The sequence below is a fragment of the Phoenix dactylifera genome, chromosome 1 (genome assembly GCF_051530095.1).
Source record: "Phoenix dactylifera cultivar Ajwa chromosome 1, Ajwa_hap1_PhDact_Kaust_v1.1, whole genome shotgun sequence".
Taxonomy (NCBI): Eukaryota; Viridiplantae; Streptophyta; class Magnoliopsida; order Arecales; family Arecaceae; genus Phoenix; species Phoenix dactylifera.
This window is the reverse complement of record NC_143190.1, coordinates 49,463,139-49,487,637: the sequence shown is the minus strand read 5'-3', so window position 1 is coordinate 49,487,637 and position 24,499 is coordinate 49,463,139. Positions and strand designations below refer to the sequence as shown.

Sequence of the window (24,499 nt, the reverse complement as noted above, 5' to 3'; positions counted from 1 at the left end):
TGTCACTTCTCAAGCCTCGTCGAACAACTGAAAACCTATAAGATTAAATTGAAAAAATAAAATAATATCACATTTCACCATAAAAAAACCTTATTACTCTACAATCATAAAATGATAAAGCTTTGTAACTAATGTATTCAGACAGCAAGATGTCAATGTAGGGGGTTGTCACCATGTTGTTGTTGTTTTTAGCATATACAAGTTGCCTCAAATCATTCAATCCACAAGGAGAACATAGCTAAACTTCAACATTCCAAGAAGCTAAGCATCAAGTATTAGCATAAGACTGCTTCTCGCTACTCATATAACATTCGCTCCGAAGAATGGAAGGAGCTAAGTCGCCAAATTGGCTGGATCTCCTTCAAACGGAACACTGTTTAGGAACCTATTTTCGATGTGGAACTTTTTTTAAACAAAAGCTCTTGGGAAAAAAAAAGAGAACTTTTTGAAAAAGGCAAGGAGAAATCCACGAGGGGGGCGGGGAATCTTTTTTATCGGCTAAGCGCCGCGGTGGCCACCATCTCCGCCATGGGAACCGTGACAAGAGAAAGGAGCCGAAGATGGGCGAAGAGATTTTAATATTAAACTTCAGAAAGGTAAAGATAGTGATTATCAATAAGATATTAAAAGTTTAACTATTTATACAAAGAAGATGATGGGGAGAGAGAGAGAGAGAGAGAGAGAGAGAGACTTTGTGTGAGGGAGAGAGAGCTCAAGGACGAGATCGGGAGGAGTGGGATGAGGGGTTTGGGATCTGAGGAGGAGTTGGAAGGAGTTTAGGAGGCAGAGAGGAAGAAGGAATGAGGATTTAAGGGCAATTTTAAATCCTTGAATTCTCCTACTGCTTAAATTTGGAGTTTAAGGAAAGATTGGATTTTTGTGGGGTTTTTTTTGGTGCTAAGATGGAGGAAGATTGGATTTTTGTTGCTTCCCAAGCGTAATCCACGCGGATTTCCACTTTTTCCCTTCTTTCCTTTGATTTTTTTTTCAGATAAATATAAGTTGTTGTATTCCTCGAGAAGGAAGTATTGAATGAGAGATCCATTTCATCCTAATCGGAAAGAGAGAATAGGAAAAAACGAAAAAGGAAGATTTTTCCCTTCTCCTTTTTTAAATTATTGGATTCCTTGCACCAAATCCTGGAACACTATAGCACTTGAATGCCAAATCCCTAGTTTTTTCCGTCCAGTTTCATGGTTTCCTGTCGCCACCCGCACATAGAAAACCCTAGTATTCTGTGGAGATGTCGTTTAAGAGCGTGGTCCGAGAGCTGAAGGAGATGAGGGACGGGATCGGGAGCATGTCGAGGAGGGGCGCAAGAGCGGCCGCCAGCAACGGCCGGGGAGGGGCGGCACGGCCACAGGCGCCCGGCCTCCAGAGCCTCCACCACCCCTGCCACTGGTGGCCGGAGCGGCAGCAGGGGAAGTGGGCGGACCTGCCAACGGAGCTGCTTCAGGACGTGATAAAGAGGGTGGAGACAAGCGAGGCATCGTGGCCGGCGAGGCGGCACGTGGTGGCCTGCGCCGCCGTTTGCCGGTCGTGGCGGGAGGTCACCAAGGAGATCGTCCAGAACCCCGAGCAGTGTGGCCGGATCACCTTTCCCATTTCTCTCAAGCAGGTATCTTCTTCTCCGTTCTCTAAAGATCTGATAAAAGTCGCTTTTTTCACTCCTATTTGGGGATTGGATTAGGTTTTTGCTCAAAACGCTTGGATTTTTATCTGATTTTTGATTGATTGGAATAGCCGGGGCCGCGGGATGCACCGATCCAATGCTTCATCAGGAGGGAGAGGGCAACAGGAGCCTATCACTTGTATTTGGGACTTAGCCCTTGTGAGTTATCTAGCTTTCTGTGTTTCTGTTCTTGTTGATCTTTGATCTATTTTTTCTTTGTTTTCATATTTCTCTTTGGTTTTTAGGCTGCTTGGTTGTGAGAATCTCATGTTGCAATACTTCTAAGGAAACTCGTATTGCCTCCCATCATTTTCATATGATAGTAGGTGGTGTTTAGATTTTTTTGAAATAAAAACCTATAAATTGTACCTTGATGTTAATGTTGCTAATGAAGTTCGGAGATTAACTAGCCCACTTCTCTTCGTTGGTTTACCAACTATTTTTGTATTTCAAGTAGGTGACCGTGTTGACTTCAAACCAGAGGCAGGTCAAGAAAATAATGTGATATTACCATATATATATAGTTCATAGAGTACTGTGATGGCTAGCAGAATAATGGCAACACCTTTTATGTTTTGAAAATACATAGAAGTTGCTAGTTTCATTGTGCTAAACTGCTAATACAAGGAAAGGGATTTTTGTAGATCTCCAAACAGGATTATTTGCATGTCTAAAATCAAAATTTTGCTGAAGAACCTGCATCAATTGTTTGTAAAGATTGGTTATGTTAAGAGAACGAAGAGGCAGTCCAAGAGTTCCAGTTATAAAACTGCAAATAAAAGTGAGTTTTGATTTTGTATTTGGCCAATTAAATGTTGACTGATTTTGCAGCACCGCATGGGGAGAACGGGAAACTTCTGCTTTCAGCGCGCAAGATCAGACATGCAACAAGCACTGAGTATGTGATTTCACTGGTCCCAGATGACTATTCTAGAGCTAGCAGTACCTATATTGGGAAATTGAGGCAAGTGTTGTTGTAGGTTCTGCCATAAGTTGCTTCTTCATTTTCTTTACCAATTTATAGCGATCTATTGGAATTTCAATCAGGTCAAATTTTTTGGGTACAAAGTTCATGATTTATGACGGCCAGCCTCCCTGTGATGCTACAGTTAGATTAAACAGTTCCTCAGGTCGAAGGATTCATTCAAAACAGGTCTCTCCAAGAGTACCTGCTGGCAATTATAATGTTGCTACCATCAATTATGAGCTCAATGTCTTTCGAACCAGGGGGCCAAGGAGAATGCATGTCATGATGCATTCAATTCCAGCCTTGGCAATTCAAGGGGGAACTGCACCAACTCCCACAGGCTTCCTTCACCCTCCAGATGAACAATTCTTGGCTTTATCACTTGCAAAGCTGAAGGACCCAATAGTAGAGTTCTCTTCCACAAGCCTTGCTGGGTCACCAATGCCTGCTACGGCGAGATGTGAGCCACTGATTCTAAAGAATAAGGCACCTAGGTGGCATGAGCAACTCCAATGCTGGTGTCTGAATTTCAGAGGCCGAGTCACAGTAGCTTCTGTTAAGAATTTCCAGCTTGTTGCGGCCGTGGATCCCTCCAACCAGGTTTCTCTCGCAGAGCAAGAGCGAGTTATACTTCAGTTTGGGAAAATAGGAAAGGACATCTTCACAATGGATTTTCGGTATCCACTCTCTGCGTTTCAGGCATTTGCTATCTGTTTGAGCAGCTTTGACACAAAGCCCGCATGTGAATGAATAATGGAGACATGCTGAAGCTTCTTAGATATTCCTAGATTGTTTGCTATGCAAAATCTGATGTTGTAAATATATTATCCATAGGCCGCTCTTGGCGCATCAGCCTTTATGGCTATTCAGCTGGTTGTACATTTGCTGCTCGTATCTGGGCGCAAAGTTGGACATGGGAGGTTATTGTCTCACATATCTTTTGATAATTGTCTGCAAAAGAGAGGAAACTTGGTATGCTCCTTAATGTGTTTGTAACTGTCATGCGCTGTGTTTTTGTTACTGATCATGCAGAGATTGTGGAATTGAGTCTATTTCAGAAAGAATATTATCAGTTATGAACTTGCTTTCTCCTAAATTGAGAATATTCGAATTGTTAATGCAATGTTTATGGGCTACAGACGCAATTATTTCACATTATTACAGTCATCAAACATAATTTTATACCGGATGGCAGGTAACAATGCTGAAACTGACTCAACATTGATTGTTTGTTTGAGCCAGCATTGTTTAAAGAAAAAAAAAATAAAAGAGCTGCTATAATAGCTGCGGCTCATTACATTGCTGTTTTGTGCAATTGTGAATGCTGGTTTCACGCTCTACTTGTTCCTTCCTTGACTTGCCTTGCCCTTGCATTCCTGTTAGTTGTGGAGGTGCCATCAAGATCACCCTTTCCCTTCTTTTTCTCTTCACAGTTAAAGCGACATCCATGCCGTCGTGGCTTCTGAGGCTTCTCTGGATCACTTTCACTAGATTCCATAAAGAGAGCTCGAAGGCACCGTCTTCTGATTCTGGGCTCGTGGGAGGGTTTCTGGTCTGCAGGTGTTATGCTAGGGGCAGTCTTCTGTGGTTTAAGGGGCGCTGTTTGTCGCCTCAAATTTGCAGCCTCCATTTTCTTGCTTGATAGGTTCAGGTGAATGCCAGGGTCTCTTACATTGCAGGAACTGTCATGCATGGTTGAGTTGTTGATGCTTTGCACATTGCTATTAATGCTGGCTGTAATTGCTGAGTTTTCGTTACCTCCAGGATTCCGCCTTCCATCGACATTATCACTGCTTGCCTCAACATTGCCCTTATCATGCTTGAATCCCCTGTGAACATGGGTGTCTGAACCTATAACCATGGATGCTCCATTGTTTTCACCTGCTAAGGTTATCATACTCACTGCTTGTCCATTTCCTATCCTCTTTGAGTGCCCAATGCTCAAATCCTGGGCCAGTCTGGAAAGCCCCTCCTTGATCTCCTTCTCAAAGGGAGCTCGCTGACCATTGAACTTAGCACATGACATGGTAGAGATTGCAATTTTACCCTCTTTTCTGCTGGAACCATTTTTTGTCGACTTATTTCCGGTCACGTTCTCTTGCTTCTTAGAATGCTCAGGTTTTGAGCTTCTGAGTTCTGCTATGATATCACCAGCCTTCAGGGACGATCTGGTTGGTTTGGTATCAGATGTTATGCTGGATAGCTTGGCTTCCGTCTGTTTTTCCGGTCCATTGCTTGCTTCAGCTTGAGGTTCCTGGGGCTGTGTTTCTATCTTTGTTTTGGACTCATCTTCATCCAGCCCTTCGACATGGCTGCCTGGTTCTACGTTTTCGGTTGGATTTTTCTCTTGGCTAGCTTCTGCTTTTGTTTCAGGCTGCTCTTCTGAACCTATTTCAGAATTTTCTTCTGACTTGAGGAGTTTGCTAGGCTGCATGTCTAATTTTGATTCTAGAAAATTTCTGGGTTTTTCTTCATTAGTTTCCTTAGGTTCCTTTTCAGATATCGAGGGGTATGGACTAGGGGTGGCATCAATTTCTGCTGGAAAATCGTTCTGCAGAGAACTAACAGAACTTTGTTTGGCCTCTAGATCTTGTGCAGGTTGGTTATCTTGTGGCATATAAGCTGGCTGGATTGGATTCATTTCTTGTGTTTGAGAAATAGTTTGTATCTGTAATCCTGGCTGCAATTGTGTAGGTGATTTGGTTTGTACTACAGGCTGGGATTCCTGGGGCAGTAGATTTGACTGGTTTGAATGTGTAATACTCCCAATTGGTGATTCAGGTTGTGAGGAAGGAGGCAGAGGTTGAGATGGGAGCCGAGACAACTCCTGAATTGCTCCTGGTTGTGGCTGGGAAGCTCCTTTTGATGGCGATGTAGAAGCATTCTGAATTGCAGGTTGTCCTTTTGAATCTAATTTAGATGGCTGTGAGGGGTGAGATGCTTTCCCGGGTACCGTCGGGGACGGAACCTGCAAGCGAGATGGTGATGGCTGATGTTCTTTTCGATCGCCCGATAGAGAATGAGATGACTTTCGTGTTAGTGATGGCAGTGGTGATGGAGGCTGAGGTCTCGCAGCTCGAGTTGCTGATGCTGGTGTGGACTTTGGTTGTGTCTGAGATGGGGATTGAGGTTGAGCTGGAGGCAATGGAGTAGATGCTGGAGTTTGTGGTAGGGGTTGCCACCGAGCTGGGATCGGTGGACGCAGAGGGGGTAGGGTTGGATTTGCCCAGAAAGGGAGCCAAAAGCGAAATGGCTGGGGTCGGTTGGGTCTATCAGCCATGACTGCCCTTTGGAAAAGAAAACAAGAATTTTGATGAACAGCCAGCATATAGAAGTCAAGAGGCTTTTGTACATAGTTAGGCAAACAGAAATTACCAGAGACCCTTCTGTGTGGATTTGCATCTGATACTCAATGCATGGTCCTTAAGTTAGGTATACTTCAGCAACTTTCTCAAGGGGAACCTCTTGCCTTGAGAAGTTGGATTCTTGTTGGGGCTGCCTTGGTTATCAGGCATTGAACCTATATTGCTCATAGTTGCCATAAAGGTGAATGAATGCAGGAAACAATCAAAGTGGGAAATGTGAATCCATTTATGGGGTTAGAAAAGAGGTACACTGTCTGAACAAACAAGAAACATGTTAAAAAAAAAAAAAAAACTACGAGAAATCATGGCGAACTTGTAGGAAAATGCCAAGGGGCATGTTCCACATGGTTAATATTTGTAGTTCACAATGAAGTTTCCTAATGTCTTTCTAGTGGTTTCCTTGCAGTTTCACATATATTTCTGCGTTGCGTCGAGGAAACTGGATAAAATTCATTTTCCAAATGCTTTAGGATGATACAATTTTCTTATAAACCCGATCTCTTTTACCTGCGCATAATTATTAAAACAAAGCTCCTCTGTCCCTGAATAATGTTACAAGCAGACACAAGATACCAGCATAATCTGTCATATTCGAGTTCAGATAAAGTGTAGGAACCATATGGATCATCACATGCCCTGTGCTAGATTTCACATCAGAGCATCAAGGAATACCACTCAAGGATAACAAGCAAGAGCATTTTTTTTGATGGAATGATGAGGATTCACAGATATCAGAGACAAAGATTGCATCCCTCGTCTCCTTTTCCTCTATTACAACCCAGAAGAGACCCAAAAACAGCCTGTCCTCGAGTAATGAATCCCTCTGGTCTACCAAGAATTCATCTATCAGTCTCACTATAAGCAGTTACAGGTGTTGCAAAAATTTGCTTCTTTGTGTGCTTCTATTTTCTAGAAACAGAAACAGAAGTCCATGAATGAAAGATGAAGAGTAGTCGGTATCCATTTTCATTGTCTCTTCCTTTTATATCACCCAATGCATCGCATATGCCAGAGTGCTACTTCCAAGATGATTAGGTTTCAAAAAGTCCTAGTGAAGTGATGTCAACATTCACGATGCAAGTAACATTTATATTTTCTAATATTATCTAAGTTAATTATATAAATTGTTATCATGATTCAAATGAATTGAATAGAAAATTTGTGATTACATAAGATCTAATTCATCATTATATTTCTGTTAATTAATTGCATAATTGAATCTTCATTATGGATCAAGCATGTAGGTTCAATTGAAGAACTCAGAGTAGATATCATAAAAGACAAGAAGACTGGATTTATGTTTATATGTGTGTCTATATATGTCACACCCCCATTCCGAGTTCACGAACCAGGAGTTGTGTCAACCGCCGCATACTCATAAGGACCCCTCCCCACAGACATACAGGGCATCTCAACATGACATCATAAACAAGCAGTAGAACAACCTTAAATGATAATAAACAAATTTATTTCAATAACTAGCTCAAAATTTAAATGTCTCGCGATTCTAACAATATTCTAGGGTAGTCCATCGATTTAAGTAAACTATAATCTAAAATAATAAGTGCCAAAGTTCTTCTAATTGCTCTTCCATATTGAAAACCCTAATCATGCTAGTTTTCTAAATCTGTATAAAAAAAAAAATTGTATAATGAGTTAGATAGCCCAGTAAGCAATGATCACTTTAACTAAATAAATCAAGCAATCAAATAGATAATAATTTGTAAAAAATAAGCATATATGCAGTAGTAATATATGAATCAAATCTTTTTTAAAATATTAAATTTTTGTTCATGAATTAATTTTTTTTAAAATATTTAATTCATCTTATCGATCCTGAGCTATGACCACAACATCCTATGGCAGGGTCATAACATCGACTAGTCTTTTTGCAGTAGTGAGTTGCACATCATCTTGTAGCAAAGTCCTTCAGAACTGCTGGTCTGCTGGCGGTATGTTGCTAATCATCTTGAATATAACCTTCAGGACAAATCATGTGCCAACGCATTAGCCCCCATTAGCGGCGTCCTCAACATAGCTAAATCGAAATTCAAATAGTTCTAGATTTCGGATTTTAGTTCTAAATGCATGCGGTGTCAAAATCAATCAATCATATCTATAATAAGATCATATATTATCATAATATTTCAAAATAATATTTTCTATAATAATATACTATCCAAAGTATTAGTCCAATCGGTTTCAAAAATTCTTCTAAGATCCTAGTATTTAAAAATTATCAAAATTTATCATGATCATTCCAAAAACAGAAATCCTAATTCCAATAGGACTGACCAAGCAAGAGTGCCTGACACTCCAATAGATCTAATCAAGACAAAACTCAGCTGATCATATTCGAACTAGGATGCAGATGGTTCAATAGAGATCGAGAGTAATCCAATCTAACAGTGTCTAAGAAGGGTCAAGATGGTGGCTGGCATGCCGCCCGTTGATCATGGATCAGGGCCCTTGACCGGGGTTGACCCAGAATTTGAAGAGAAGTATCTTATTGGGTCTATCATCTCTAAAAGAGTAGAGAGAGAAAGTCCAGTAGAGAGAGAATCAAGAGAGAGAAAAGATGGAGAAGAGAGAGAGAAGAGAGAGAAAGAGAAAGGGCAAGCTTCTCTTTCTAACAAAAAAAGAGGAAGGGAAGGAGATGGCCGCAAGTGGTGCCCAAGTTTAAGGACTCACGACTGGCCAACAAGCGGCCGACAGTAATTGGCAGCTGGCGATGCCTAAACCATTAAAAACAGGATTTTCAACTCCTTAAATCATGAAATTGAGGTGCTTGATGGTCGGAACTCCAACCAATGCTACATGCCGTTGCGGAGGAATGAAAGAAGGCCACAGTGACAAGAATCAAGGGTGGAATCTACCAGAATCAGAAGAAAAAAAAGAGCTTGCTTTCCGAAAATAGGGGAAACATGGGCTTTGCCACTTTTCGGCCAAATTCTGATAATCATTGGCCGGAATTGGGCTTCCAGGCGTCACCAAAGTGGGACAAGAATAAATGGAAAGAAATGTGCCTGGTCTCCATCTGATCCTCTTTAAAGCAGGATCATTGCATAAATTATACATCAACCAAGAGAATAGAAAGAAAGCTCACTAAATTACTTATGTTAGACTATGAGAAAATCTAACTAAATTATACCAGAAGGTGGAGAATAAAATCTTATATAAAAAATAATAAATCGAAAAAAAATCTGCAATGTCTCCATCTGACTTTTTTTATAAAAGTTAAAAAAAGAAATCTAGACAAACAATGCCGGAGGGCGACTCCGCTGAGGGTCGTCCCCAAAATCCCTCGTTCCGTAAACCAGCTCTCAATCCAATGGGCCAAAAAACACTGTGCGATGGATGGCGGAAATGTTTTATTTAAGATCGCACAGGACGTATCGATTCGCTCCAAGCTGTCGCATGCTTAAGCGTCTCTTTATTTACTGCTTTTGACCTGATTTGATTATGGGAAGAGGGCCTTTAGTCTGTCTGATGTTCTTTTCAGAGCTCCCATACAAAAAAGAAAAGGAGGGGCGGCGCAGATTTTATTATTCAGGCCCGTTTGTCAGAGTCATGGCTGCAGGACAGTCAACTCTTCAATATATCAGTTTTGGGTGCAGAGCTGAAGGCCGTTTGGGCATGCCTTCGTCACGCTCAGTGTATTTTACGGACCAATTCTATCGTTCTGAAGGGAAACTCAGCTACGATCATCAATTGGATTCGGGGGGTCCAACGAGTAACGGTTGCATCTATTCTTTGCTCCGAAATATCTGGGCAATGGTGAGGGATGGAGGGGCCTTGCAAGCCAAGCATGTCTTCCGTAAAGCTAATGGGATTGCGGACTAAGTGGCTGCTTAGATAGCCAGTCACTCGGATAGTACCCTGTGAGCTGGAGATACGGAGTTGCCCTCGGCACTCTGAGGTATTTTATTTTTTGATTTTATTGGATGCATCTGTACTCGTCTGATATGATCCATCCGCCTTAGCCAAAAAAAAAGAAAGAGAAGAAAAAAAGAAAAAAGAAAATAAAAAGATTTGTCTCAGCATAGATAGGATATGGTGGATACCGAGATGAACTGGCTGTACTTGTATAAGTGTCTTCCGAACTGTAAAAGACAACAGGGTAGCAGAAAGTGAGAGTTTTTATGCAAGCAAGCAACGCCCTTGATCTTTTTATATTAACAATTCAGAGGGTTAAGCCACATGGTAGTTTATTTTTTTTATTTTATTTATATCATGAGATAACTTCAACTTTATTATTATAACAGCCAGCTACCTTCTGTACTGTGTCAGAAGTCAGAACAATGTGCTATTAAACTAGTAACAAATTTCTTGTAACCATGATATGAAGTTTGCCTTGTAAAACCAGGTCATTATTTCCAGCAGAGACATTTGGCATTGCATCGGACTATTATCTAAAATTTCAAAATCTTAAAAAATATACCAATTCCAAATGATTCAGAGGCAAGCCATCGTTTCTCAGCCCTGCCTGATGGGTGCCTCTTTCTGAAGTACATATATCATAGCATTCAGATCTCGAACGTTTTCCCCCCTCTTTTTCGAAAATAAGGTTTCTATAACTAATTTGTTAAGATAATCAACTCCATGACAAGTTCCTGAATAACTCTGTAAATTAGCAAAATATCCTTATATCCATTAGCTTACATGCAAGAAAGGATGCAATTTGCTGAATGATTGAAAAAAAAAAATCAAGTACAGTCCCTAGAATTTTCTATCAATAAACATGCACTTGCACTAACAAAACTGAATAATAAATCTGCTGAGTACCTGGTTCTCATTCAATCAACTCAGCAGGCAAATGAGCCGGTAACATAATATTAATTGTTGTTGCTCAAGCGAAGCAGACAAAAAAACAAGAAGAAAACTCCACATCATGCGGACAATTCTCCAAATATAAGACTCTCTCAATAACAAAGCACAAACGGGAATAAAAGCACCGCAGCATATATGTAATAGTATATGTAATAGCTTCTCTTACGACTGAAAAAAGGATCAAGAACATGGTATAGTGGAAAAAGAAAAGCTTACAAGTCCATAGAGAAGTACCAAGAGGCTATGATAAAAATGCAGGCTGCATGGAAGACACATGATATACAGTTTTTTTTCCATTTTTCAAAAGTAACAACCATCACCAACAGATGTTAACTTTTTTTTTTTTTTTTTTTTTGATACAACGGCAACTCTCACCAAACGTGTATGAGTGCACCCATAGGAATCAAAGAACAAAAGTCGACGGAGGGGGGGGGGGGGGGGGGACTCCGTGCCCACCCACCAAAATTCTCTTGAGTGGTGCACCGCATAGGAGGCGACCCAATCGGCCGCAACAAGTGTCAACTCCAATACAGCATCAAGTGAAGCCTTTTGCAAGCACAACAGTTCTTTTTGTAAGTGTTGAAATAAAGATTTTTCCCTTTTTTTGCAGAGTGTAACTGATACTCATCTTTTCCAGAGCACTTGCATTCATCAACAGAAACTTAGGAAAATCAATGCAATCCTTCATGAACCTAAACTGGAAGAATAGAGTAGTAGTTTTCAGGTGATTCCTCACACACTCAGAAAGTATCTGTTTATCCCAATAATCTGCCTCAACAATCTCTGTGTGTGCATGGAACTTATCTATCTGTCACAGTCAGAACAGGCTCAGAAGACGTTGCACCAAAAAATCATAATAATGTCGGGAAGAAATTATTCTGGACAACTTATCCCAACTGAAAGCTTTTGCATATTTGGAGAACTATTGAGTAGGCATACTAAAATTGAAGCAAGATATTTGTCATTGAAGTGCATTATCAGATATAGCTTCTTCAACTGAATCAAGCAATGTCCAGGAACCCTTGGAACCCTTGGAACTCCAAGCACTTGACAAAAGGAAAGGAAAATCGTAAGAAAAACAAATTCAATAAAAACAATTAGCTTATAAAGATGAATGGAATTAAGGGGCCAGCCTCGGCAACTTCTGTACCAAATTCCAGTTTAAGTGTCTTAGTGTGGCTGAGACCCACCAGTAACTACAGGAATCTGTTGACCTCGCTCCCCTCCTACCGCTCTCCACAACCTCACCCTCAGGACAATAAAACTCTGGGTTGGCGATATTTTTAGTAGGAGTAGAAGATATTGACCGAATCCAAGCACAGCGCCTCCTCTACGAAAACACCGAGAGGCCTGTGGGTGATGACCTCCAGCCTGGAGAGCCTACTGGCACATATCACAAGGTTCTTGATTTGGAAGCCATTGTAAACAATCAGATTCTCCAAGGCTTGGCAGCCGCATACCATCATTTCAAACTGCTCGTCGGTCGTGGCAACATCATTGAGCTCGGGTTCGGAGGCTCTGAAGGCCAGTGAACTCAGTGTAGAACGGCATGCTACCTAGAGTAGATCAAACACACCGGCTCAGGATCAAGAACAAACAATAGTAGTGGAAGCAAAAAAATTGGGAGAGAAAAATAAATTTATTCAGAAAAAAATAAATGCCGAAGCCACCCTTGTTGTCAACAAGACTTGGGTCAATTGCTTGCCACCTCCCAGCAAAGTTCATCCACAAGAGGTTCCTAGTTTTTATCCTGGAAGCTGGCATTCTTCACCCAAAAAATCTCCACTCTTTCTTGGTTCTGTTGCTTTCCTCGCACTCAGATCTCATGATTATCATTTTTCTTCTCCAAACAAAACTACAGGAACTAACATGTTAGCCTGTCAACCCCCACAGAGTTCTGATAAACTGCATGAACAACATAGCAGAAGGGCCTTGCAATAGTTTAAATGCTGGTAAAGATGTAAATTGTGAATGCGGCCATCGACACAACCAATGGTCAACCGAACATATATTTACTGTTGTTGGAGGGCTATAGATGGAACTAATGCTGCCACTACTCATACTTCAATATGCAGACATGCCATAATATCTGCACCGACCCGAGATTACAACACTCTTATCGGATCTTATATCAAGTGATTAAGTAAAATGGAATTCAGTTCATCATATGAAAACAGAATGATGAAAGAAGACAGGAGAGTGCTGGTCAATTAGTAGGGGAGGGCAAGATCAGTTAGAAATTTACTAAATGCAAACATTATTTGACAAGAAAAATTATTTATTTATTTTTGAGATAATCAAAATATTGTTGATAGACACAAGGGCAGTGCCTCATTGGAAATAACATTACAAATCTACCACAGGTCAAGTTGCATCCAACAATAAAAGGTAAACACTGAGTAGCCTAAACATGCAACAGCGTCAATCAAATCATTCACAGCGATCCAAAATTACAACAAAAGAATGTCTGTGTTATAACTTTTATTGCCCGTAACTTCTGGACCCTAGTGAAAAATTCAAGTTTCACTTTCTATCTACAGACAAGTCATGGTATGAGAGAAAGTGCCCGACCCAATTTGGGAGTCCCATCCAAGGCTTGGTGTCAATACTCGGCAGAGATGGTCAGAATCGACTTGGGCTTCAGCTCATGCTGCAGAGGTGCTGCAAGCTTCCCAGAGTTGTTGAGCCTCGACTTCACAGTATTTTGGGGATCACCACCATTTTTTTTTTTTTTTTTTGCTGAAAACGGGTACTTCATACAGTACGAATACGAATACACCCAATAAAATCAAAATACAAGACCTCACGGAGTGCCAATGGCAGCTCCGCCTCCCCTGACCAAAGGGCATACCCCGAGTGGTGGGCCACATGACCAGCCACCCAATCGGCTGCCCCATTGGCCTCCCTGAATACATGTTTGGCCAAAGTGGCCCCTCCCTCACTCATCATCACAATATCGCGAATGAAGGGATGGTCTGTGCTCTCCCCCCCCAATCCCCTCTGAATCCATCGGACAACAGTGGCCGAGTCCCCCTCCAAAATAATCGAGCTGGCCCGCAGTACTACCCGCGCATGTCGAAGACCTACCCAGGCTGCGTGCAACTCTGCTCCAAGCACCGATATATCAAACAACTGACAGCCACCTGCGGCCACTACCCTGGAGTGCGGGCCTCGTATGACAAAGCCTGCACCGCCTCGCGTGCCGCCATCCAGAACCGACCCATCGAAGTTGATCTTGAGGAAGCTCAGGGGTGGGGGCTTCAAGGTGAAAAACACCACCGTATTGCCCTCCAAAAGCGAATGTGCTTTCATTGGTAGAGAACCTTCTGGTAATTTCTCCAACCACAGCGCCCTTGTGCAGACTGCATCTCATCCAAAATGGTACACGTAACACGTATGAGGCACAGAGCGTGTCTCCCATGTCCGCCCTACTCAAAAAGGGAGAGGAATTTATCAAAAAAAAAGAAAAGAAAAAATTGAATTGCATTCTTTCTAAGAAACATTTCACCAAACATTTTCTGCTCACCTCACAGGTTGGGCACAGGAGACCAGCAAATGGGATGCTGGGACGAATGACGACCTCGCCTCCTCATCGCCGCCGGTGAAGAAGCCGTGGAGTCGTGTAGATCCTGGTTGTCTCAAGGTCCCGACGCTGGTGGTGAGGTGATGGTGCTGGAGCTCCGGGGGATGAGGAGATGAAGACGACTGAGGAAGAAGACGTCGGTCGGTGGGAAGATGACGGTGATAGAGCACCGGTTTCCGGCCGGGATCCAGTGGAGCACGGCATGCCGGTCTTGAGGAGATGAGAGGAGAAGACGAAGAAGACACCAGTGGGATCCAGCGGAGAATGGCGTGCTGGCTGTGAGGAGGTGAGAGAAGAATACGAGGAGGCGTGCCGGACGGTGGAGAGGTGCCGTGAGAAGAAGACGGTAGTGGAGCACGGTGTCGGTCGATGGAGCACAGCGTGCCGGGGAGAAGAAGATTACGCTGGAGGAAGAAAAGCGGAGAAGATGACTTGGGGAAGAAAAGGGCTCAAACCGCTGTTATAGCGCCCAGGTTCGCCCTTGTTTCTTGGGTGCCCCCACCCCTTGGTCATCTCAAAGTGAATTTCGATGGTGGTATGTTGATGGATGGTGTAGCTGGAGGCATCGGATTTGTGATCAGAGATTCTTTTGGCAGGCTAGTAGCAACCGGAGGACGGCGCATTCCTGGGATTACTGTTGTTGGGGCGGAGCTTCGGGCTGCATGGGAGGGGTTGACATATGTGAGGAGGGCCCTTGGAGCCGAGAGAGTGTATCTCGAGGGGGACTCTTCTGTGGTGATTGACTGGATCCGAGGTGTGGATAGATATGGGGACGGCCATCCTCTTATCAGAGAGACTCGCAGGATGATTCAAGAGATGGGTGGGTTGGCTGCTCATGTGTTTCGGGAGGCGAACAGGGCAGCAGACTGGGTCGCCTCCTTTGCCGCTAGGCACTCCGGAGACTTTTTATGGACATCTGCAGAAGATATTCCTTCTCCTTTGTACTCTTTGCTTTCTCGTGACTGGACAGGATGTACTCTAGTTAGAGCTATATAAAGTGCCGCATTTACCAAAAAAAAAAGAAAAGGGCTCAAAAGTGGACTTTGATAGTAGTACGTCGGCGGTGGCTGGAGGTATTAGTTTTGTCATATGAGATCATCTCGGCAGACTAACTGCAGCCGGAGGCCGATGCATATCTGGTCTCATAACACTTGGGACAGAGCTTCGGGCATTATGAAAAAGAATCTCTTATGTTAGGAGGGTATTGGCCGCAGAGTGTGTGCACCTTGAAAGTGATTTATCGATCGTGATTGATTAAATTCGGAGAGCAGATAGATACGGTGATAGTTATCCTCTCATCCGAGAGTATTGCAGACTGGTCCAGGAGTTCAGTGAGGTTCAAATATCACATGTTCAAAAAGACGAATAGTGCTACAAACTGGGTCGCCTCTTTCGTCGTCCGACACTCTATAAAGTTTTTATGGACATCGGCAGAAAGCATACCCTAACCCTTGTACTTTTTACTTTCTCTTGACTTGGCAGGATGTACTCACGTTAGAGCTATATGAATTGTTGTTTTTACTATAAAAAAAAGGGAAAGGACTCAGCCACTTTTCCATCTGACTTGGATCAGCCGACAACCAATTTAAAATAAAAAATTATAAAATATTTTTTATTTCAAAAAGTAAGAATAGAAGAAATGAGTGTAATCAATTGGTAACCATAAATTCTTAACAATGAAATATCTTGAATACCCTAATCTATGGATTGCGAGGGTATTTCTTAACATTTTATTAAATAATATAAAAGAGCACCATAACAATTCTTAGGACTATGTCGGAAGCCGGTACCTAAAAAATTAGCTTTTACATATTTAATTGGTCATAAAAAAATAGCACATTATAAAATAATTTATATTTAATTGAGCATCTACCTTAAAAAAATATATAAAATACTTATTATATTTTTAATAAAAAGAAAAACTTTACTTCATTTTATCTAAAACTTAATTATACTTTTGAGAAAAAAATATCTCCCAATTTCTAGTCAATGAGAATTGAACTTTTCTATACCCTACATTTTTTTTATGAAATATAAAATTTTTATTCTAATGGAAAAGCTGTTTTCAGATCTTCCTACTTTGAAAACCTAACCAAAAACCGCGTATTTTTTTATGTTTTTGCTGACCACACTTTCCTGAACCAAACGGGTCCTTAGTTTTGCACCGGGCCACCAACCATTTAACCGGCATCTGCAAATCCATGTTTTCTATATAGCATATTAGCATGAAACGCCATTTGAGCATGTGTATTTCATAGGTCATGCTTGTATTTCTATGCCATTTGGTTTGGGATTATTATTGATTAGGAGGTAACAACATAGGCTCCTTATTTGCCAGACAATTATCTGCACGTCAATTCCCCCAATCAACCCACTTTAACCAGAATTTGTTTAGCTCAAAGGGAGAGTAATTATATTCTAGTTTACCCATTTCACTTTTTTATTGGCGTAGTTCATTCTACCATGCAGATGAACTCCAGCGAGCCTTGTTAAATTTTACTCAACGTGCCAATCCATGCAATCAAGCATTTGGCAATGAGCCGGATTGCACTGGACTATGAAAATTATTTGGCATTCTTCACAATCGAATCCTTGTTGATTCAATCCAGTTCGAAGTCCGGATCCAGGCAAACCTCATCTCCTACCATCATGAGCTGATTCGCCTAATTCTTTTTGTGTTTGTTCTTTTGCTTCGTCTTCAAGACAAACTCAATGGCTTTAGCTACCACAACGGAAGATAAGCACCCTTGAATTCCTTACCTTGCTCTGTAGACAAAGCTAAGGACCAGTTCCACTGCATCCGTATCCTTAAAAACTTCCATGGGGAAGGATCCATGGTCTCCGCAACCATCACAACCCCAGAGGAACAGTTCTGTGGCCTTTGCATCTGCTCTCTGGCTCCCTCTTGCATCAAATAAGGTACGATAGCTCGCGAAATTTGGGAACGTTTGCGAGCCTTATAACTTTCTTTCCTGCATGTAAACAGCATGTCACCAAGGTTGTTAACAAAATTTCTAGAGCAATTGCTTGCCTTGAAAATGCTCCCCTGATACACCCACTTACAACAGTTATTCATATAAAATCTAATGGGAGCACAAATGCTCCCCATTTCCAAAACCTTAATTCTTTCCATTTTAGTCAATGGAAAATTTTCAAATTTATGAAATGTTTTGTGATGGAAAAAATATGAGTCAGAGGTGAAAACTTTGAGCTAGGAAAATCCTTGTGCATAGAATGTTTTATATTTGGTAATTCTCAGAATATTTATTTCTATTTTCTGATGAATTCGAACTCCTACTTGTATAATTTGAGAACTCAAATTTTCATTTCACATACAAAGAGACAGATTATTGATGATACATAACAATTAACACACTACAAATGGAGTCCTCATCCTGGAAAATTTCAGCTGAAAGAGGTAGCATTTAATCACCAGTTCCTTCAGCAGATCGTCAATCCAGAAAACTGGTGATGACTCGACTCCTAAAACAGCTTCAATCTTCGCTCCTTCAATTTCTTTTAATCCAAAGTTTTATTAATTAATCATCCTACAAATTCTTAAAGCCAAAAGTATCTTCTGATTATGTCAACCGAGTTTGATATTAGCTGTTACTTTTATTTCACAGATTAGAGATGCAAGGCGTAGCTGAAGCAATACGTTTCCATGGGAACCGTCTTAAACTTGCGGTTCTACAGCACATTAGCATGAAGGACAAATATTTATGGTCTAACTTATTTACACGCTTTGAGAGTGCTATTTCAACTCCTACCTTACCTCATAGAGGATTGGAGAATACAACAATTGCACAGCTCTTGAAAGCAAAGGGAGAAGATGAGGCAGGAGCCGTATACTGGTGTAATACCACAGACACAGTCTATGATGCCGTGAAGAATGTAGGAACTCATTCAACTTCAACTACACAGAAGAATACAAACTTAATTAACTGATCTGAATGCAATAATGGCAATTCATGGATTTTTTTGATTTGTAGATGACACAACATAATATTGGAGCTTTGGTTGTTGTGAAGCCAGGAGATGAAAAACTGCTTGCTGGAATAATCACTGAAAGAGGTAATCAACATTTACTTGTTCCACAATCCAAGGACATCAAAATCTTCATTCTTTCCTTCTCATGGAAGGTTCTCAAAAGAAACATTTCTTTGGTTTCAAACCTATTATGAGCAAGGAAAACTGTTTTCTGACTCATCTCAGAGATTTACCAAACAACGTGAGTTTCAAACTAGGATAAAAGAATACAAATCTTATGGATGGACTTGATCCAACATGGTACAATTGATGTAGTTCCTGTAAGCATTCCAGACTATTGTTCGCCACAGAGGGACAGAGAATTTTCTACTAGGACAGAAAACCTACAGATCTTACCACACACTCAAAATTTTGGTTCCAACTGAACAGGTGAATTCTTTTTCTATTGTGAATTTATGTTGCTACAGATTATCTCAATAAGATCATTGTGCAAGGAAGATCTTCCAAAGCCACAAGAGTTGGAGAAATCATGACTGAAGAGGTAGACTCTTGCATAGTTACTGTAACAGTCTGACAATATATATTATAATTCCTTAATCTTCTACCATTTTGTGAGTATGGTTTTACAGAACAAGCTCATTGCAGTGTCTTCTGATGCAAATATTCTTCAAGCAATGCAGCTAATGACAGGTATGCTATTGACCATTTCTCGAAAGTGTTCTTCCCTAAATTTTGTATTTGACAATTCATCAGAATAAACAAATAATGAATAAACCGATGTTTATTTCTGGTGCTGGCAGATAAACATATACGACATGTCCCGGTGATAGATCATAAGGTAGTTGGCATGATTTCCATTGTAGATGTTGTCCGAGCAGTACTAGAACAACAACATCAGGAAGTGAAGCGTTTGAATGAATTTATTAGAGGGGATTACTATTGAATGTCAGCAATGAACTACCAGCGATAGTTCATATATGAAGGCCTTTGAGGTGGACAATCATGATGTTTAAAGCTATATTATGTTCTTGTGGATCTATCTTGAAGGTCAATAGATGGTTAGTTAAACTTTCATTGCCAATATTGCAACATACAAATTCTGAGAGTACGCTATGTTCACTGACCAGGCTTGAAATTCCAATCAGTCTTCACAAATTGTTCCAGCAACAGAACGAGTATTCTTACTCATTATAATTGCATCAAGTCAGAAAAAAAAATAAAGAAGAAGAAAAATCAAATGTTTTTAAAGAGTTTTCTGCAACAATCATAGGCACATAGGATATGTGACATGGAACATCTAGAGCAGCCAAGCATAAAGGGATTTTGCATTTTGCCAAAGCTAACAAACTGCATAACAGTAAAAGCATACAGGTTTTAAGACTGTTTCATAATCTAACAAGAATAGAGTCCATGTTCCCAGCCATAAAATGATGAAAAATTGGCACTGCACAAAGAAATTTGATGCATTGATAGACCAGTAAATATCCAACTTTTGAGAATCATGAAACCGAAAAATCCGTAGCCCAGGTGATTCACTACCTCTCTCTTGCTAAAATGGGATGAATCTTCTACACTAATGTATCTAAAATATATGCTTTCTCCAAATCTTAGGAGAAAATGATGGGTTACACTGTAACTACCTGGGACCTCTCCAGAAAAGGCTAGCCGGAAGGTTATTTGTGTTCCTTGGCTTTATATAAATACCCAAGATCTACCCAATGTATAACCGATATGAGACTAAACACATGTCCGCATAGGTCTTCGCACACTCCTTTGGTTTAAGTCCTAATATCTTCGCTAGACTAAAGGTCCAAATCCAATCAAACCTAATCATAAACACTATGATCAATCCATGGCCAGCTCCGAAAGAGGTTGTGTCGTAGTGTCCTCTGGTTCGCATGGATCATGGTTTGGGTCTTCTCTGAAACTATTTATAACAACCCAGAACTCGCCCAAAAAGACTAACCAAAAAATTATTTGGGTTCTTTGGCCCTACATAAATACCCAAGATCTATTCAATGCATAGTTGATATGGGACTAAATACATGTCTGCACTGGTCCTCATATATACACTGGAAACTTGATTCTGAGTACTTTCCAAGATGTCCATATTTTCTAGTGTTTGCTATTGCTACCATTTTTAGCCTATACAGAATTTGTCACTAATGATCATACTTAGAGTTGAGCAGGAGCTGCATTCCTATGAAATAAAATGACATGGTTGATGAGGAACATGGTTCCTACAAAAAAGCACAAGTAGAAGGGCCTCAGTAAGAAAACTTGTGAAATTACAAATAAGAAAATTTGATAATTCTGACATTCGGACAAGGCCCATATATTTTGATTTGGCACACATGTGTGTCCCTCTCTTAAGTGATTGGACAAAACCGCAAGTTGGAGCATGAAAGTGTGAATAAATGTCTTGCTGCAAGATGAAGATATTCTTAGAGTACTTTTAGCATATACAAGAAAAATTGTGGCCGAATACTAATTAAATTGTGTATTCCATTTCATTGAGTAATCTTGCTAATTGAGACCCGATCATTAGCACTCATTGACTAAACATATGTAACATAGTTTGCCATTTAAGATGACAGACATGGTAGCAAACCCTCCATTTTGAAACATATTAGACTATACATGAACAATGATAATTCAATAATCAAAACTTTCAATTGCATGCTTCATATATGGAAAAATCAAGATCAAGAAAAGAGAAAGAACTTTAAAAAGTGAAAAGATTGATATAACACACAGTAGTACAAATAAAGAAGAGAATTTCAAATTTGAAGCATGTAACAGGATCCAAATTTTAATCAACCTAGCTCAAACAACCACCTTAACTACATCGTCATGTACAAATGGCTGTTAACACATGTATTTTCATTTTGAACATCATCTTAAGATTCTAATGTCTGCATGCCATTTATTATTTTAATAAAAATAATAGATATAAAACCAACATTAAATCTATTAAGTACCTATCTGAGCTCTTAGCAGCAATCATCACCAGTGCCTTCTCCTGACACGTATCAGTTGGCTACATAGCACAACTCAAAGTTGAGAACTCTTGGCAACAATGAAAAAGGAAATGCCTATGGTAATTAAGGTTTTTTATAATGAGAAACATAATCCCAAGGCAGAGAAATAAAATTAATGTATTTAAAAAATGATGCACATACTACAATCCCCATGAACTATCTGTCTATCCATAAACCATGTTGCTTTCTCGAATGCTAAAATAAAAGAAAATGAGATTATATTTTCTCCAAAACAACAATATATCCTCCACCAGTCTCCTATGCAGAAAATCTCTTGAAAGGGGAAGCCAACTTTCGACTTACTTAGAATACTTAAATCTAGTGGATTGAAAAGGGTCCCATAGTATGATTATGAAACAATTGCTAAAATATAGATATTTTATATGTTTAAATAATGTACAATCACAAGTAAATATAAAAAATATTGGGCAAAGTCTCCATAATCATCATAGCTTGCAGTTAAACCATTAAGAACTGGCCAATTTCCTTTGGGAGTTAACAAATGGGAAACTTTTCTCTCAAACATGGTGAGGATTTCTTTCTTTCAAAATCCAACCAGTGGCACCCTTACACATAATCTATAAAAAATCTAATTTTGAAGCAAAGATGCAAACTTTGACAGGTAGGACACTATAACATAAGATAAATTGAAATGCACGAAGAAGTGAACTATGTTCTTTACAACGGTCAGGCTGGATCATGAGGAAAAAATGCCTCAGAAAACTAGAACCAAAGAGGAGAAAAAAGGTCGGACAGGTAAGGAGAGCATGATATTTTATAACAGTAAATTATAAATGTCAACCTTGTTGGTTTATGGTTAGAAGGTGCCAGTAACATCTGAACTTTACTTTCAGTTGCACATCTATGCCACTAATATGGAGTGAACTATTAAAAAAAAAAAAATGAAGTGATCAACATTTTAGAACATGAACAAAAATAACTAGAAAGCAGAAAAACAGATACAGGTAAAATGGAGAGAAAGAATTTACTATCTTATTTTGAAAGATAAAGCAAAATTCTTAATAAAATTTAGAGGCAAGGCTCATTATTTATGTTTAGGTTACTAATAAAGCTTAAAATTTGTATTGTTGATTAAAAAGAGTATTATGGATTAAAATTCTTTCTAAGATTTTGATATCTGCATAAGGATGGACAGAAAATTGAAAATGAGGCATAACCAAAGTAGAACCTGATGTGTTTCAGAACAGAATCATGGTGCGATGATTAGTGGTCTAGACATCACAAAGCTTGGGCTAACTCCTGGTATGAAAAACATGAAAAATGATTTCAAAGCAGGTGGGGAATGCGAGAGTGGTCAGAGTTACTCATGTGTATTACTATTATAAGCTTTCAATCATGTAATGGCTAAATGATACCTGTAAAATGAACTCCAACGTATCCTACACTAGCATAGATATAGTAGTTATTTAAGAAAAACACAGGTACTAACATATTACCTTGTTCTTGAATTTATAGACAATATATGACATTGCATCATTAGCGTCTAAACATTCTAGTATCCACTGCAGAACACAGGATAGCATAAAGATTTTTTATGTGATAACTCAAACATAATTCTCGAACCAAAATCCTAAATCTTATTGTTGATAGAAGGAAAGAAACATATCACTAAGTTCAGTGATGCCAAACATCTGGTCCCAAATCATCTATAAATCATTTAGCATACTGGAAGGAAAAAATTAAAAAAAAAATGATAAAAGGTAGGAAAAAAAAGAACAATGTTTCAGCTACTTCTAGAGATGCAAAGAAAGTGGTTCTCAAATGCTACAAACACTTGAATTAAACATGGTTGGTTACATACCGAAGATCAGTTCCAGATAAAGGTTTGTGAAATGTGAGCCGACTTGCTTGACAAGCTCCACAACTCTCTCCCGGAGCGCAAAGAGCATGAAAGCCAAATGAAACTTTCAAAAGACATCAAGTCAGATACTCGACTAAGTTTCGATTCCGTTCGGACTAAAAACAATCAGAAGATTCGGGCCATCTATACAAATTATCTATACATTCTAACAAAGTGATCAAAAAATTATAATTAAAACAAAAGATTGAGAAATATTTTTATTTTAATTTGTGAATCGAAAAGGACGACCTTCATGTTGTCGAAAGCATCACCAGCACGAATAGAGATCTCGTTCGGCGTGCAGCTTTCGTCGAGATTGATATCCACATAGAGAACTAGTAGCTGAACCGGATGTTAGCATTCCATTGAGAACCAATTTGATAGCAAAATTCGTGAATAAAATTCGACAAAAGGGTTCAAAATCGACGAACAGAACAAATAACAGGGAATCAAAATCATGCAGCTTGACCTCCTTCTGGAACTGGATATTCACCAAATGAGGGTGAGCTCCATTCGATCTGAATCGAAAGAACTCATATTTTTTTATCAATCTTTCGACTAAATTAACAAGGGAAAGCTTATTATTTGGTTCCTTCTCTTAGGGTTTAATGGATTGGAAGATAATGCTTTGGGGGAAAAGGGGCAAGCATTGGAACTTTGTGAGGGAAGAGAGAAGGGGCAGGGAGACGGATGGATTAACTGCCACTAGGCGTCGAGTTTGTCGCCGCGGAGGGCGAGGATTTTTTTTTTTTTTTTTTGGCACAATAGCTACGCATGTTGTTCTTTTTGCGTGAGTATAGCCAGCTTTATTGTCCTGAGCTCTGCTTTCTTTTGTGAAACATGAGTGTCTGGGAATAGGCTGCAGCATGTACAGAGCGCTTGGCAGGTGATTGGAAATTCTTTGCGGTGAAGTTTCGAGGCTTGTCTGGGGATATTTTGTTGTTAAGGAAGCGGAGGATGACTTCTGTAGATGTTTTATGCAATTATTCTCAGTAAATTATGATGGTTATTTCGGAACCAAATGAATCGCCATAGATACTGTGTGGAGTATATGCCAGCATCGACTACCGAACAAGGAGAATTCTTTGGGGTGAGTTGACTAGTTTATTGATCTAGGGGATACCGACTATGGTTGTAGGTGACTTTAACTGTATCTTAAGCCCCAACGAGAAAAGGGGTGGAAAGGCCTA

General features: G+C 39.9%; 4 protein-coding genes across 23 annotated transcripts; 2 read left to right on the top strand and 2 right to left on the bottom strand.

Annotated features, from left to right (window-relative positions):
- Positions 1-218: 218 nt before the first annotated feature.
- Positions 219-3,735, top strand: LOC103722062 (tubby-like F-box protein 5). Its single transcript, XM_008812495.6, has 4 exons — positions 219-1,618; positions 1,744-1,831; positions 2,504-2,636; positions 2,720-3,735. The coding sequence occupies exons 1-4, from the start codon at positions 1,244-1,246 to the stop codon at positions 3,387-3,389; spliced, it is 1,266 nt and encodes a 421-aa protein (XP_008810717.1). The 5' UTR covers positions 219-1,243; the 3' UTR covers positions 3,390-3,735.
- Positions 3,736-3,750: 15 nt separating this feature from the next.
- Positions 3,751-6,052, bottom strand: LOC103722074 (uncharacterized). The gene has a single exon (XM_039125601.3). It carries the CDS (start codon positions 5,965-5,967, stop codon positions 3,970-3,972), a length of 1,998 nt encoding a protein of 665 aa, XP_038981529.2. The 5' UTR covers positions 5,968-6,052; the 3' UTR covers positions 3,751-3,969.
- A 7,235-nt stretch (positions 6,053-13,287) lies between these two features.
- On the bottom strand, positions 13,288-24,397 carry LOC108511838 (uncharacterized). Of its 18 annotated transcripts, XR_015969058.2 has the most exons (6): positions 23,271-24,376; positions 21,389-21,447; positions 18,193-18,333; positions 17,178-17,389; positions 14,361-15,379; positions 13,288-14,262 (listed from the first exon to the last, which is right to left on the bottom strand). XR_015969058.2 is itself a non-coding variant. In XM_088704962.2 (4 exons), exons 1-4 carry the CDS (start codon positions 23,562-23,564, stop codon positions 17,052-17,054), a joined length of 339 nt encoding a protein of 112 aa, XP_088561088.1. In that variant the 5' UTR covers positions 23,565-24,381; the 3' UTR covers positions 16,834-17,051. The 18 variants fall into 18 exon arrangements, 1 of the variants encoding a protein (XP_088561088.1); XR_015969051.2 differs by lacking the exon at positions 18,193-18,333 and having other exon boundaries at positions 23,271-24,372; XR_015969057.2 differs by lacking the exon at positions 18,193-18,333 and having other exon boundaries at positions 14,361-14,821; positions 23,271-24,320.
- On the top strand, positions 17,257-19,488 carry LOC103722064 (CBS domain-containing protein CBSX3, mitochondrial-like). Of its 3 annotated transcripts, none has more exons than XM_017846405.5 (7): positions 17,257-17,336; positions 17,764-17,885; positions 18,044-18,311; positions 18,410-18,491; positions 18,875-18,948; positions 19,037-19,097; positions 19,208-19,488. In XM_017846405.5, exons 3-7 carry the CDS (start codon positions 18,051-18,053, stop codon positions 19,348-19,350), a joined length of 621 nt encoding a protein of 206 aa, XP_017701894.1. In that variant the 5' UTR covers positions 17,257-17,336; positions 17,764-17,885; positions 18,044-18,050; the 3' UTR covers positions 19,351-19,488. The 3 variants fall into 3 exon arrangements, with proteins under 3 accessions (XP_017701894.1, XP_017701893.1, XP_038981530.1); XM_017846404.5 differs by having other exon boundaries at positions 17,758-17,885; XM_039125602.3 differs by lacking the exon at positions 17,764-17,885 and having other exon boundaries at positions 17,263-17,336.
- Positions 24,398-24,499: the final 102 nt, after the last annotated feature.